Genomic DNA, 17,257 nt, shown 5'->3' on the forward strand with positions numbered 1-17,257 from the left:
CATCACAGGCCACACCACCCACTCCTTCTGTCTCCACGATTTCTACCTCACCATTTATGGTCGTCCCATCCAGCTCATCCCCACACTGAGGTACCTTGGCTTCACTCTCAACCGTCACCTCACCTGGACACCTCATCTTCTGACCAACCGGCAGAAAGCCCATTTTTGCTTCCGCCTCCTGAAACTTCTGTCTGGCCAGACATGGGGATTGCATCATTCAAATCCCTCATCTGTCCTATCCTCTGTTATGCCAGCATTGCCTGGATCTCCAACCCCCCCCCCCCCCACACACACACACACTTTTACAAGGCCCTCAAAATTCTCGAATGCCATGTACTACACCTTGCCTGATGCATCTGACTTACTTCCCTCTCACAACTCCTCTATGACCTCATCTCCTCCCCCATCTCCTCTTCTTCCTCCAACATCTCCACATCCTTTACACCATCCGAGGGCTTGATCCCCCCCATCATCTGGTTTCCTCTTCACTCCTCGCCCATTGCCATGCCTCTATCACTGTATCTCTCCCTCTCTCCACCTCCACACCCTCCTTCATCAGGGCAATTTCCAGCACCTCCCTCTCCCAGATGTTGAACTTCACTGTGACATCTACCCTTCCATCCAACTGTAACCTGGCCCTGTCCCCCTCCCCCCCTCAAGGGCTCCATTTTCCTCTCCCCTCCTTCTCCCAGAGTGGATTTCCTTCCTTTCACCCGAGTCCCTGCACCCCCTCAGCTGTTTTTCTCTCCTACCTTTTCCCTCCCCAGCCCTCTTTGCCTCACCCCCCCACCTCATCCCCCTTTCCCGTCCCCCCCTTCTCGTCTCCTCTTCTCTTCTCCCTTGTCCCCCCCCCCCCCCCCCCGGCAGATCCTCCCAGTTTTTTATTCATTCTCAAGTGTGCAGCATTAGTGTTGTGTTTGGTGCTGTTCTCCCATGCGTCAAGAGCTGTGGTTTTAATTGTGTGCTGGACTTGTACATAGTGTTATTTTCAGTGATTGTTATGTGCTACGCTGCCCATCGAAACTTTTATGCTCTGGTCATACTTCACCTTGTGTTCTTTAATTATTCGATCCAGAATGTTTAACACGTTCACGCCGGTGCTGAGAAGTGGGACCTGTCTGTGAGGCTTCATGCTTCCCTTCATCTGGTGTTCCCGCTTTTCCTGTTTCTCTCTGTGAGTCAGCGGTCGTATTCAAAAGGCCTAGGCCTGCCTTTAATATAATGTGCTCTTACATTTAAAGTGTTGAAGTCCATTTCTCAAAAGAAAAAAAAACAACAGAAATGACATAAAGTAATTGTACGCTAGATTCATCATGTGATAGCTGAACCGTCCAGAAAGCTCTCTCATTGAAGGGTCTAATGGGTAGTCAAAAGTTGTTCGTTGCACCTGTAGATAATACATCGTTCGTTAGTTTATTTCTGGTAGTGTTGAGTGTAAGCCACCAGACTGCAGCATTTAACGCGAACCCCCAGTGGCACAAGCTGGCGTGAATGTGTGAAACAGTAGAAATGGTCCAAATGGGTCTGACCACTATGGGACTTAACATCCGAGGTCATCAGTCCCCTAGAACTTAGAACTACTTAAACCTAACTAACCTAAGGACATCACACACATCCATGCCCGAGGCAGGATTCGAACCTGCGACCGTAGCAGCCGCGCGGTTCCCGACTGAAGCGCCTAGAAACACTCGGCCACCGCAGCCGGCGAAACAGTAGAATTAATAAGTGTGCTACAGACACAAATATACACTGCCCGAAAAAAAAATGGCTACACTAGGAAAGGCTATGATGTATTTGATCCGATGATGGCATTGTCACTGGGGGCGGGTGCGGGGGGGGGGGGGGGGGGGGGGGTAGCAGGCCGGCAGTAGATTTACTGATAATGGTTTCATTGTCGTCCACCAACTGAAACGTCCCCTTAAAAAAATTAATGAATTACAGTTATATGATTTTCAAACAGCTGAGCAAAACTGAACGTACTCACACATTTCTCTCTTTACTTACGCTGACCAGCACTAAACTGACACACAGTATTTTTTTTTTAGAGCAACTCAATCTGACTTTCAATAATCCCAACAAAAGAATGGCTCTGACTAACAATAGCCTATACCTTTCATGAATCACTTACCTCACAGAAGTCTTCTTTACTGAAAGTACTGCAATAAACGAGCGCCAATACTGCCAGCTATATAAAAGATTCTAACTACTGAAGGCAATAACTACTGATAGGCATAGTTAGCAAATGAAAGATTTTGATGGAGAACAAACAATGTACTTACGTTAATAGTGTTCCATATATATCAGTTCATGACATCCAGTCTTAAAAATGTCCTTTTTCTGACGGACACACGTCCAGATCGTCCGCTCTCAAAAGTCTGCCATCTCTCTCCCGACATCCACCACTGCTGGCGGCTCACCTTCAAACTGCGAAACGCTACGCGCTGTTGACATCCAATTGCCCAACACTACAATAACGAATATTGCAAGAATGCCAACCAGCCAGAGACTGCACACTGCACAGTTAGTGATTTTAATTCAGAGTGCCACGTGGCGTTACCAACATAAAAACCTAAACAGCGTACTTACACAACAGATAGCGTAGTGGTACAGTCACCAAAGCGCCATGACATCTGTGTCTACACTTTAATAGGCAGTGCTCACAGCCAGAAGGCTCAGCGTGGTGCAAACGTGTGAAGCAAGCAGGCAGCCATACCACAGACACCCCTTCGTGCTTCCTACATCCATCTGAACGAGTCACATAGGGGCCAAACTGTAGCCTTGCTCATTGTAGGATACTACTTTAGGAGAATTGCCACGCAAGTTGGACGTGCTGCCTCAGTTGTGCAACGAGACTACTATCTGTGGTCACGTGAACATTCTCACACCCGTAGGTTCTGGACGTCCGTGTAGCACAGACGACCACCAGAATTGTCATACGGTAAGGTCAGCAGCGGCAGGTCGTACAGCTACCACAGCTGAGATAAGATGGCTTGTGAACCCAAACGTGCCAGCACGAACTGCTGCAAACCGAATCTTTAGTTAGAGACTAGGGACACGCACAACTCTTGCCTGTCTTACAGTCACACCACAGTATCGACGTGCCCGACCCGACTTGTGCCGTCAGAGTATCACTTGGAAGATGGAATGGTGCGCCGTGGTCTCTAGCGATGAAAGCAGATTATGCCTGCACGGAAGTGATGGTCCTTTCCACGAACTTTGTAGACTCAGTAAGCACTATCCCGTAGAGTGCATTCGTCCTAGACACACTGTACCCACCCTAGGCCTAATGATCTGGTATGCGACAAGCTACGCTCTCGTTCACCCTTGGTGTTTCTGGAGGGGACGCTAACCAGCCCTCTGTACGTGCAGAATGTTGTTAAACCCGTCCTTTTGCCGTTCTTACAACAGGACGGTTATGTGGTGTTCCAGCGGGATAATGTTCATCCACACACTGCCCATGAAACTCATCGTGCTCTGAAAGAAGCGCAACCTGCCAGGCCAACACAATTTCCGGACTTGTCTCCAATCGATCAAGTGTGGTATACGAGATGCGACGATTAGGGACTCGTGCGACTGGCCACCCAACAACTCCTGTAGAGTTACGTGAGCAGACCGCAAAGGCATGGAATAACGTGTTCCATGACAGTATTCGGCATTTCTATGATCGTCCCTATTGCAGAGTCAGCGCCTGAAGTGGCGCAAGTGGAGGCTACACCTCATACCACATGGACGATAGCTAGGATCTCAGAACCACTTGTGCTTCTGACATATGAATATATTCACTTCATGTGTTCCATATTCGCTGTAGCAAAAATAAATCCTGAGTGAATTGGAGGCCTTTACAAGGTTGTGCACTTTTTTGGCAGTCCATTTACATATTAAATAGTCTCTACTACATAGACATTAAACACTTGATGACAGAAGACATGAAAATGATACCATACTTGCAAAAACTGTAGTAGAGAGTAGATAGTAGACACAAGAGATGCTGAATGTAATCTCATCTTTTAGGAGGTTGCTTGCTACATCAACCGAAATATTAGTAGTTGAATTACATCACTACGAGATAACGGGCAGGCAGGCAGCAGACATTCCGTCTTCAGGTCACAAGTGGCCCATCCGGACCATCCGACCGCCGTATCATCCTCAGATGAGGATGCGGATAGGATGGGCGTGTGGTCAGCACACTGCTCTCCCGATCGTTATGATAGTTTTCTGTGACCGGAGTCGCTACTATTCGTTCGAGCAGCTCCTCAGTTGGCATCACGAGGCTGAGTGCACTCCGAAAAATGGCAACAGCGCATGACGGCCCGGACGGTCACCCATCCCAGTGCCGGCCACGCCCAACAGCGCTTAATTTCAGTGATCTGACGGGTACCTGTGTATCCACTGCATCAAGGCCGTTGCACGAGATAACAAACCCAGAATAATTGAAATGAATTCTGACAGTGAAAGCCTACGTTCATCTATAGACGGTACTTGGTTGTGACTGTAACTGGTTTACAAAGAACTGGTTATAACTTGTGGACTATTCTTGGAACTATCGTTAGAAATCGATTATGTTCTTTTCTGTGTTTATAAAGGAACGTAGGAATGCGTGTGAGAAGAAATATCATCTGTAACACGCTTTGCTATGGATGTGACACGATAGAGGAGGACATAGGAGGATAAACATGGGGATTCTTACAACAGTCTTGGCTGAGCGGTAACAACTAATTGAGGTAGTTCAAAAGTCAAGTAAAATCAAGTCTAATTGTTCCGAAAATTTATTCCAAACAGTTGTACATGATATATATATTCAATACGTATGCTTTGCACAGATATATTTATGCTGCTTCTCTAAGCAGCATTTTCGTATTCTACAAAACGTATTTACAGTACTAAAATACACAGTCAAAACATTTCATACAGGTATGAGTGTCTAAAACTAATTTGTAAAATACATCAAAAATGAAGTATTACGTTTCGTCAGACGAACCAGAGATTCATCTCTTTTTTTAAAATCACACATGATAAACAGACATCACACTATGAGCAAGATTCGTAAATCAGACCGTATACTTCACATCCGACACAGAGTTGTTGGCATCCGCGGAGCTGGACGTTGTCCACGAAATCCGGTTGTTACGGCCGCACCTCTCGTCTGAGCAAGTTTCGTGGATTCGGTGGCCATCTTCTACGCTAGCACTCGTTTCGCTGTTGGGTGACTGGGAGTTTGGGTAATCCAATTTCGCGTAGCCGGGAAGCTCGTCTGAAAAGGGAGAGAAACAGTCATCAGTTTACATAACACACTCATTCAACTGTACCAAAGCTGACGGTTTAAGGGAGTGTCTCGTTATTGAGAAAACCCTCCATAATTACCAACGTTTTCACGAAAGAAAACGTCGGGATGATTCAGAAGATCTTGAACGAACTTGAAGCATTCATAAATCTCTTCAAGTAATTTGTATTAATCTACATATAATTTTCACACGTAAATGATGCACTTGCGCACCATTCTTTGATGAGAATGATGCAGTAGATGTACAAATGGGATGTGTTTCTGGTTGTTCTTCCCCCCCCCCCCCCCCCCTAATGAAGCAGATGGAAATATTCGTGTACTTGAGAAAAATACTAAAAAATTGTAATATTTCCCAGACCTTAAAAATTGTGTTCTGCGTAGGAACACAAAAGCATAAGGTGCGAGAATCGTACTTGGTACAATTTTTCTTCATATGTGCTGGAATGGCTTGCAAAGTATGCTGGACGAACAAATAGCCAGCGCAGCATGTATTTAAGTTGGGTGTCAGCAAATAAAAGACAAAAATGATGGGAATAAGCCAGAAAAGCAAGTCGTTGAACAGGAAAATAGGAAAGGAAGAGTGAAAAATATTAAACAACGTTTGTATCTACGATAGAAAGCTTAGAAAGGCTAGCAAAATGAAAGGAGTCACCAAAAGAAAGCTACCGCTACCATGAAAGACTTCATCAACAGATATCTTCCACTGACATCAAATACTGTGTTAGATTTGGGGATTATAGTTTCAATCTTTGCTTCTAGATTAAAGCGTTGTGTATGTTGGGAACAAGCGAGAACAAGAAACTGTAATAATTAGGAATGTGTTGTTACAGAACGAAATCTTGCGCTTTAACATTGTGCAAAATGAAGATACACTGGAACCATAAACAGTTTAGCCTCAGGGTATCCAATAATTAACAGCACAAACCACCCACCCAGTACTGTGGTGCACAATGAAAGTGGACAATGAAGCACTTGGAAGGAATCGGTATCACTGCCATCCGGTTATCTTCACCGAGGAGTAAATGATTCCTCCGACCCATGACAATTGTCGAAGATGAGTGTGGAAGAGACTTACTATACATTAAATGAGAAGTGCGTTGGTACCCTGGGCCAGTCCTCGAACATTTCTCGATGTACATTTGCCCTCTCTTCCCCCCTCTCACCCCATTTCTTTCGTAGAGTTTCATCCGCATATTTTTCTTTATTGAATGGGGTGAGCTGGTAGCAGCATAAGCGCCGCTCTTCAGCCGAAAGACAGTAAGTACATAACAGGGAGACATTTAAAACAACATAAAGGAGAAAACATGGCGAAACAGAGATATAAAAAATGGGAAACATAATGGAAGATAGCATACAGCAGGGGGTGACTGTGAAATTGGAGATAAAAATCTAAAAATGTAGTGTACACAACAAACCACCCACTATGATGATTAAAAGAACACAAGGTGAAGTACGGCCGCAGCATAAAAGTTGTGATGGGGGGCGTATCACAGATTAATCACGGACAGCAACTCTATGTACAAGTCCTGCACACGATTAATATCACAGCACTTGTCGACACTGCTTCAACAGTGTCACTTTTCGCTACTAATTGTGATATGCACTGTATACAGATCTTGGGCATACTTGGCCCCCTATCAGTTTGACGCCCCAAGCGGCGGCTTATGTCGCTTAGTTCGTAAGCCGGTCTGTTGGTAACTACCAACGCACTTCTTATGAATATAGTCTGACTGGTTCAGTGGGCACAAGAGTCAGCCTTGTTTCGAATTTTGGGATGCCTGTAAGTGTCACTGTACACTATCTGGTCAAAAATCATCCGTATGTAATGCGGACCTGACCAGTAGATGTCTCTAGTGGCGGACCCGCCAGTATAAAACAAGCCGCGAAGTAGGGCTTTGTAAGTACAGCAAAATAAGCAGTAACAGCAAAACGTGAAGATCACGAGAGTTCGGTGACTTCGAATATGGACCAAACATTGGATGTTAACGGACTACCAATTGCATCCGCGACATTTCGAGTACGGTTTGGTCAGCACAGCAAAATTAGCAGTAACAGCAAAACGCCACAGTCACAACAGTTCGGTGACTTCGAATATGGATCAGTCATTGGATGTTATCTGAGTATTAGATCCATCTGGGACATTTCAACCCTTCTACAGCTCTCCACACGTCCACTGTTGGTGATGTGAGTGGGGTGTGCAACCGCGTAGGAACAACCACAGTTAAACCAGGACCAGACAAATCTCACGTGCTGACGGACATGGACAGTTGGGCATTAGGGTGGGTGGTTTTATAAAATCACCAGAAATCAGTGGAAGGAATCGCTCAAGAGCTACCAGCAGTCAGCAAACATGAAGGCTGCGTGTAAGGAGTTAAAAGGACTGGGGTACAATGGTTGGGCATCTTCTGGAATGCCCGACATTTCTGCAGCCAAACGTAAGTGACTCTTGAGATGGTATGTGATGGTATAAGAACTGACGCTACTGAACAGTGGGTGACGCGAAACGATTGATTTGGAGTGGTGACTCACTCTATAACCTGTGGAGGTGTTTTGGTTTGGTCAACTTTTGGATAACGTTACGTGCCTTCATCTCTATTGGCTACGGTGAAGTCCTGGAAGTGATGTTATTGTGTGCAGATGTGTCCGTGGTTATGGTATGGCCCACTTACTGCGCTTAAGAAAATGGTGAGGGCAGAAGTATATGAACACATTTGACAGCATTGTGTTCAACGTGCAGTAGAGGAACAGTTCGGAGGCGATGATTGCATCGGCATGATAGTGAGACTCAGTCATAAACCAGTGACAATGGTCTGTGGACAATAGCATTCATGAAATGCGCAGGCCAGTTGAAAATCCCGACCTGAACCCAATGGAACCAGTTTGTGATGAATTAGAATATCGACATCGTTCCATAAACCAACGTCAAACAATACTACCTGCTCTGGTTTCTGCTCTTGAAGAGGAAGGACCTTCCATTCCTCCCTTCACGTTCAGATGCCTGATTGAAAGTGTTTTCAACAGAATTCAAGCCGTCATACTGGTGAAGAGGGGACGCAGCCTATATAAATGTACGCTAGTGGGTGTTCGGCTGCTTTCGATCTGTTAGTGTCAGTTGCAATCTGTTGATGGAGCAACATCAAGTTAAATATTACCCAGCAGTAAAATTTTATTTCGCCGTTGTGCAGAGACATGTACTTTCAAAAAGCCTGACTTTCTCGTGATTATTTTGCTTTAACTCCACAGTAAAAATCTTTATTAAGGTTCATAAGACTTGATGTTTCATTTTCTGGGATCTAAGCTCATACAAGTTCGTAACAATGCAGCTTGTGAACAGCTTATATTTTGGATACTATATGGAGTAAGGAGACTAGGCAAAGAAAGTAAATTTAAAATGCTTTAAACCAAATTTTGAGACTTTCGATGACGATTATGTGCACACTATAAGAGGGGTAAAAGATAATGCATTGGTTTCCATTGTACAGGTGTCTTTCTCACTTAGAAGGAGCCACGGGATAGAATTGGTCCGCCTACTGGCAGACGAATCAAAACGGAAAAGGAATATTTTATAATCATCTTTAACCTATGCCTTAAATGACTTTGATCGATGTACCATCAGACAGAAAGGGAACCAGAAATAGGTAATCGAAGTCTGAGGAACGGCAGATGATGATGTTGAATACTATAAAGCTCGTTTTTTTTCCTCAAAAATTTATGGCCATATACGAGACTTGGCATTGATGAAACGTTCTCGGGCTATTGTTCACCACTCTTCAGCTGTAACTTGATAGCCATGGTAGCTGAAGTTGATCTTGACATTGACCACTTGGATGGTCCAACCATAACCCTGTAAGGTGATTTCCATGAATAAGTCAACATTGGTCAACGCAAACACTACTTGAAGAAGATGGAGGAGACTAAGCTTTCCATCTAAAGAAAGAAATTTATGATTTAAAACAGGCTACATGAGTTTGGTACGAGAAATTAGATACAACATTATGCAAAATCTTTTCAGTATTTATTACAGAACTGAGAAATAATTTAAATCCATGGTTTTACTATTTGGATGTCGACAAACGCCCCTCTGCTATCCGAGCCACCTCCATCGAATAAAGCTTTAGCACGACACGTTTTAGCCTCAGTAGGTTGAACAAAAGCCAACACATTTCTGAGGTGCAGATATTTTGAGAAGGAGCAAGAGGAATTATACGAGAAACTTAGGAAACAATTGTTTAGAATCGCCACTTGAATGAAAAGGTGTTTGCCTGTTTCATAACTGTGCCTCCAACTTTGTGTTTTAACATATCTCTGAATCTGTATAATTCACTAATATTGACCGTTTCGTTTCCTTTCTTTATTACATTAGTGTCCCAAAAATCGCTGACGATCTGGCTGTACAGTTAAATTCACTGAGGACTCAGGTTATTTTTAAGCGCTTGTACCAAGTGCTGCACCATTGGGCGTCCACACGAATGATAAGTGGAATCGACTTTCTTTCAGGTAGAGGATGAGACGATAGAAGATCAATGTTGAGGCATGACTGGCAAGCTACAACGAATTGTATTAAGATAGTGGTTGGATTTGTGAATGTATGTTGAAGTGGCAGTTACTGCTGATCAAAACGTTCCAAGTTTCCAGCCGTGTAACAATAGTGAAAAACAGCGACGTTTTGGTATGTGTTATAGTCGTCATCTTCGGGCGAAGTGTCAGGAACGCCCACGGAGGGAATCAAGCGCAGCCTCCGACAGCGCATCAAGATCTCTCCCGTATCAGCAGTGTACGCTCGACCACAGCATCGCATGCAGGAGGAGAAGATAGCCTCTGCCCATAGGTATGCAGGGTGAATCACCAAAAGCTTGCACCGCAAATACTGCGAAAACGGAAAGTGTTGTTGATGTGTGGTTTTAAAGAGTGGACTGGATGTAAGGGGTTCGTGTTGTCAGCCAATCAACAGATTATAATAATACTTAGAAGGTGTACTTTTGTGCAATATACACTTTTCAGGTGGAACAACACCTATTGACGTCACCAGATTAAAAGTAGGGCGAATTTGAATGTCAGTGGTGCTTGTTGCAGGTTTCTAGTGCGAGTCACTTACACGATACTGTATTTTGAGAAGTTCCCACACTGATACTTGTACAGTATCTGTGGTACTACACAACTAAACAGCAACACAAGTGCGTACACTAGTTGCGTGGATTATGATCGGTAAAGAGACAACTGAGCATCACAGGTTGTGTTCAAACAGACCACCGGCAGCTGCATTACACGCTTCCAGTCTGGTATGGAACGACTTGGAAACAATTCGTGAAGACATGCTGCAGTACTTCGTGCACAATGGGCTGGACAGCCATCACGTTGGTACCTCTGGTTTCTCCTAGTCTATAGAGGAGCGTTTTCTAGCCTCCGTGGAAGACGGTCTGCTAAAAAGTTGCGATAATCGTGTGCGTCCATGGAACACGGATTATGAGCTAATGGTTCACTTTCACACACCACATGTCTACACTCAGTTGACACTGACGTTCCACCTGACAAAGCCAACGGACGTCGGTAACAGACCAATAGTGCATGTTTCGGCTGTTTACATGGTCCTGGTTGGTAAATGTGGCTTCATTTCTAAACAAGATACGTGACACATATGGAGTATCCAGTACACAAGTTAGCACGATTTTTATAATCATTTCCATGCAGCTCCTTATGAAGAGAGATGTGATACGGATGGCGATGGAGAATGCGTAGGACACCTGGCTGATTCGTGCCATTTCCTGGTGTGATTGCGTGGAAGCTAACGTGCGGATCAACTGAAACAATAGCAAGAACATTTTCTTTCCGAGCAGTAATCCTGACTATAGGGGTCTGCTGCTACGGTTAACCGGATTTGGCGTGTTAATTTTAAAGGGGTGGCCGGATGCCCTTCCTGTCGCCACCCCTTAGTCCGTAGACCCTCCCCCCCCCCCCTCCCATGCAGATGGAATGTGTGTACTCCAACTATCTGCGTCTAGTGTAATCCATGGAATAGTGCGAAAGTGTTTCAAATATCCGCGAGTCGTATAACTGAGGCGGAACGTGGGGACCAGCCGAGTATTCACCTAGCAGGATGTGGAAAACCGCCTAAAAACCACATCCAGGCTGGCCGGCACACCAGCTCTCGTCGTTAGTCGGCCGGGCGCCTACCCGAGTCCAGGAAGAAGCGCGTTAGCACTCTCGGCTACCGTGGCGGGTAATAGCAAGAACATTAATTTCCCCATTTCTGTCGTCACTCTGGCAAGTCGCAACGCACTCAAGGAACACAGAAGCATGCTTAAGCAAACTCAGCAACATCGTACCTAGCAACTACACTAGTTGAATGTCACTAACTAGTGCCGGTATGGAAACGTTTCAAAATACGATAGCTCACAAACAATTCGCACTATACTGATGCTATAAACACCACTGACACTCTAAGCTAGCCTACTTTCAGTTTGTTAGCGTCATTAGGGTTTGTTCCATATAAAAACGTGTACGTTTGTGTAAAAATTCATCTTATAAGTATTATTACAATCTGTTGATTGGCTAATAATACGACCCCTGACTTACGACTCAACTCTGTGAAAATCGCAGACCAATAACACTTTCCATTGGCGCAATATTTCTGGTGCAAGTTTTAAGTGATTCACCCTGTATACACGGACATCCTAAATGTTCCGATACATCACCAGAAAATGATGAATGTGACGCCCGTCGAAACGTCTTGTTTTTCAAACAGTGCCACGTGACTGGAAACCAGACAGCTTTTCGTCATCCACTGGGCTGTTTGAGGCAAGTAGCTGGCAAGTGCCTGGAGAGAGTATTGGTGTGTTGGAGACAGACTCACCTGTGGTGGGCTCGACGTCCTCCATGGGCGAGGGCGCCCCGGCGCAGCCGCTGCCGGAGTCAGAGCTGGCGGTGGGGGAGGCGGGTCGCTGGTGGTGGCAGCGCCTGGGGGCCCGGCAGCGGCGGCGGCAACGGTGCCGGCACGCACCGCCCTCCTGTGCACAGAGAGCGCGTATTTCCATTACAGGTACAAGCAAGGCTGGCTTAAAGCGGAAGCGTCACAGGGCACCGCTGTTGGCGCCAAGCCACCAAGGGGACCGCGTCTATTCGTCGTCACCGATTTCGTTCAGATTTATTGTGCCGTGAGTCCGCAAAGGCTCTCTGCAACGGCGAGCCTCGCGGGGCGCATAAAGTTGGCAGCACATTCAAATCTCGACTACATGTGTTCCGTTGATCTGCTGTTGTAGAGTGGGGGTGGTAGTGTTGCGTGTGCGTAGCAGCTGTTAGTTGTGTTGTTGTCTACAGAGTGTTTCCGTAAGAGTGGCAAAAATCTAACAGGACATAGAGAATGCTCCACAGAACAATTTGAGGTATGCAACTTGGAGTCAGAGAAGCCAGCTGAAGGACACATGTAAGTGAACTTACTATACGGCTTTGTCTAGCCTAAACGTTTCCCAGCTGATTTACATCTAACATGCGTACAAGTTTACACGTACTATGCTCTTTATTTACATGTACATTCTTTATTTCCTGCAAAGAAACGAGAAGGACGAGGCTGATTATTAGGAAGGGTTTCCTGGTCGCTGGATTGAAATGGGAGGTCCTATTAGATGACCTAGGAAGTCACCTAACCAGAAGGTCCTTCATTATTTCCTATGGGATTACTAATGCCACTTGTTAATGAGGTCACAGTAGATACGGAGATGGAATTACACTCCTGGAAATGGAAAAAAGAACACATTGACACCGGTGTGTCAGACCCACCATACTTGCTCCGGACACTGCGAGAGGGCTGTACAAGCAATGATCACACGCACGGCACAGCGGACACACCAGGAACCGCGGTGTTGGCCGTCGAATGGCGCTAGCTGCGCAGCATTTGTGCACCGACGCCGTCAGTGTCAGCCAGTTTGCCGTGGCATAGGGAGCTCGATCGCAGTCTTTAACACTGGTAGCATGCCGCGACAGCGTGGACGTGAACCGTATGTGCAGTTGACGGACTTTGAGCGAGGGCGTATAGTGGGCATGCGGGAGGCCGGGTGGACGTACAGCCGAATTGCTCAACACGTGGGGCGTGAGGTCTCCACAGTACATCAATGTTGTCGCCAGTGGTCGGGGGAAGGTGCACGTGCCCGTCGATCTGGGACCGGACCGCAGAGACGCACGGATGCGCGCCAAGACCGTAGGATCCTACGCAGTGCCGTAGGGGACCGCACCGCCACTTCCCAGCAAATTAGGGACACTGTTGCTCCTGGGGTATCGGCGAGGACCATTCGCAACCGTCTCCATGAAGCTGGGCTACGGTCCCGCACACCGTTAGGCCGTCTTCCGCTCACGCCCCAACATCGTGCAGCCCGCCTCCAGTGGTGTCGCGACAGGCGTGAATGGAGGGACGAATGGAGACATGTCGTCTTCAGCGATGAGAGTCGCTTCTGCCTTGGTGCCAATGATGGTCGTATGCGTCTTTGGCACCGTGCAGGTGAGCGCCACAATCAGGACTGCATACGACCGAGGAACACAGGGCCAACACCCGGCATCATGGTGTGGAGAGCGATCTCCTACACTGGCCGTACACCTCTGGTGATCGTCGAGGTGACACTGAATAGTGCACGGTACATCCAAACCGTCATCGAACCCATCGTTCTATCATTCCTAGACCGGCAAGGGAACTTGCTGTTCCAACAGGACAATGCACGTCCGCATGTATCCCGTGCCACCCAACGTGCTCTAGAATGTGTAAGTCAACTACCCTGGCCAGCAAGATCTCCGGATCTGTCCCCCATTGAGCATGTTTGGGACTGGATGAAGCGTCGTCTCACGCGGTCTGCACGTCCGCCACGAACGCTAGTCCAACTGAGGCGCCAGGTGGAAATGGCATGGCAAGCCGTTCCACAGGACTACATCCAGCATATCTACGATCGTCTCCATGGGAGAATAGCAGCCTGCATTGCTGCGAAAGGTGGATATACACTGTACTAGTGCCGACATTGTGCATGCTCTGTTGCCTGTGTCTATGTGCCTGTGGTTCTGTCAGTGTGATCATGTGATGTATCTGACCCCAGGAATGTGTCAATAAAGTTTCCCCTTCCTGGGACAATGAATTCACGGTGTTCTTATTTCAATTTCCAGGAGTGTAGTTGCCAGAATTGTAGCTGCCTGTGATGTGATGCGAAGCACGCCCGGAATATTAGTAAGGTTGTGTCAGAATCTTGTTCATCAGTATTACGCTTCCATTAAGGCTGATGGTCGTCGGTTTCAGCACGTTTCATAGGAAACAGAACAAATGCTATGCGAGACGATTTATAGGACTGAACGTTTTTTGATACTATCGTGACTTCTGATCTCTATTGGTCCCACATAATTTATCCATTTATTGCCCTTATGAATGGAGATGAGATCCGTAATTCATTTTCCTAACAACAAGACGCTACTGCTCAAATATCACATCAGTTCCTACTACGTTTAGATAAAGTCTCTGAAGACAGTGTAATTACGAAAGTTCTCTGGCCCCGAGCTCAATGGATCTGTTTGCGCCCGACTATTTCCTTTGGCGATCGGCTAAACCATTTGTGTATCAAAATAACCCAAAGACAATAGATGACGGAGCGAGGTGGTGCAGTGCTTAGCACACTGCACTCGCATTCGGCAGGACGATTGTCCAAATCCGCGTCCGACCATCCTCATTTAGGTTTTCCGCGATTTCACTAATTCGCTTCAGTGAAATTTCGGGATAGTTCCTTTGAAAGGGCATGGCCAATTTCCTTCCCCAACCTTCTCTTATCCGAGCTTCGCTTCGTTTCTGATGACGTCGTAATAGATGAATTGAAGACAACGATAATTGTTTACCGGCATACGACTACACATGAAACATTGGTAAAGGTATTCGCAAATAAATGGAAACGTGCTGAGCACCCCGCAAGCCGAGACACGCGGATCTTGACGCTGCTGAGAGACTTTCCGGACGCACTGAACATGTAGGGCTGACTCAGAAATGAAAATTACAGAAGTGGGAGCTCCAGATGGTCAAGCGTACAGAACAGTCAGCCGAAGATCGTGAAGTAAAATCCATTTACTGAAATTATATTTTTTATTTTATAAATTTTTAAGTTACTAACACTGCAAATAAACCGATAAAGTGCTCAGTACATTATATTGGTATACATACGATAGCATGCGTACCTAATATGTTTCAAACCGCCGTGCACAGAAACGAGAGTTTCAGATGGTCATACCTCGGGTTCTACTGGTCATAAAAAGGTAGGGACAATTGTTTTCAATAGCCTTTGGGCTAAGGACCATTTGTATACCCAATAGAAAGCTCGTCTCAGTGTCACTATCCTATTGTGCATGGTCAAAGCATGAATATTACATATTTCCTCCTACTTAGCAAATGGAGCAAATCTGTTGGTTATTTTTGCATTTGATATTGTCTGCGATGTACTGGTCGGACCTTTGGAAGCACGATTAGGTCATGGGCGGTTACTCAGAAAATCCGCAAAATATGGTTATGTATTATATTTTCGCCGTCACAAGGGGACCAAAATCCAGCTTAGGATTCCAAAATAGATCTCTACAGCAAATGGCTTTAACTACTACGATATTTTCCTTGCAGATTTTCTTCATATCTTTACGCTTTCCCGAGATGCTGAGATTCAAAGCTCCTCTACTTGTAGACTTAAAATACGTAAAATCTACTGCGAGGCAAAAAAGTAATGTAAAAGGTGACATAACAGGGAGAATTATGATGTAATGTGTTGTAGAACTGAAGTTCAAATAACATTGTTTTGCACGTAAAATCCAGTCTGAGGTGTAAAATTACTTCTGCGTTATTTCAGTTTCACATAACTATCTAATTTTTACTGACCAGTACAATTCTTTTCATATGAGTTACATGCCCTGCTGGAGTAAGAGATACAAGGGAACTAGTGGAAAAGTGCTCCTCTCGAAGCACAAAAAATGGGAACAGGTTCTTGTTTATTTAAAACACTCCTATTTAGTGGGGTACCGGCTGCCTTATTCTACCTTCCTCAGCACCTTTAAAAAAATTTCCCAAAATTTTGGCGTGTGAACGTATTTCCGCTTTTTATGTTGAGAGAGAAGAAGACAGTAGTAGTGACAGAGACGGAAAATTTAACGAAGTACTGGAAGATAATAGACAGTGGTGCTGTTATAGAAAAAGCGAAGGAGACAATGACAGGGTGAGAGAAAGAGAGGAATACGATGACAGCAGTCGAAGCATTACTGACAAACAGGTTTTCGTACACCTTTTCCTTCAGCATTCAACAGTCTTGGTGTATATCTAACAAAAATCCTTCCCAAAACCAATTCTCTATGTGAGATGTATGGTACTAATTCTATCGATGTGTGTACAAATCTCAGTTTTTCATATACCTTAAATCGCCGACGGTTCAGTGCCATATCGAGCGCTATTCCCATGTTTCATCTGTCGTTCCTGATTACAAGACGTCGTTCCTTTGGACCGTTTTCGAGAGGAGCACGGCCCCTTTTGGTTCACCTGCCCATTGCTTAATTGCTGAAAATGAAGGAGCAGGATCTTCAGAAACCTTCGATAGCTTTAGATAATACACTCGTTGATGATATACCGTCCAAAACAGAGAATGCTACGATGGTACCGTCTCCTAGTTTATTCATTTGAACGGAAAAGATAAAACACCGCTTCTGAAACAGAAACATTGTATCTTTCAAGCTAACACTTGTCTTACGTTCTGTGCGACATGACGGAAACAGAACATATGTGATGTCGACACCATTTCTATTACAGATCCAAATCCGTATACATCACCCCCAGCAAACAAAGAAACCTTAAACGCATTAATAGCTGTAAAAGAAGTTCTTACGTGACAGTAACTGCATGACTGATGCCTTTCAGGCGAAGCCAGGTGTGAAGAGACTTCCTGCCACGAAGTTTATATTACTTGCGGTACACAGTACAGAGATACAGCCGGG

At 45.5% G+C, this 17,257-nt stretch overlaps 1 protein-coding gene across 2 annotated transcripts in view; it reads right to left on the reverse strand.

Moving 5' to 3' along the window:
• Positions 1-4,750: 4,750 nt before the first annotated feature.
• LOC126284766 (roundabout homolog 2-like) overlaps positions 4,751-17,257 on the reverse strand; it is a 273,663-nt gene continuing 261,156 nt past the window's right edge. For both annotated transcript variants that reach the window (XM_049983926.1, XM_049983927.1), the window contains 2 exons: positions 12,132-12,285; positions 4,751-5,251 (listed from right to left, as the gene is read on the reverse strand). In XM_049983926.1, coding sequence (XP_049839883.1) covers positions 5,049-5,251; positions 12,132-12,285 — 357 coding nt within the window. In that variant the 3' untranslated portion in view covers positions 4,751-5,048. The remainder of the gene's footprint in view (positions 5,252-12,131; positions 12,286-17,257) is intronic.

The sequence above is a fragment of the Schistocerca gregaria genome, chromosome 8 (genome assembly GCF_023897955.1).
Source record: "Schistocerca gregaria isolate iqSchGreg1 chromosome 8, iqSchGreg1.2, whole genome shotgun sequence".
Lineage (NCBI taxonomy): Eukaryota > Metazoa > Arthropoda > Insecta > Orthoptera > Acrididae > Schistocerca > Schistocerca gregaria.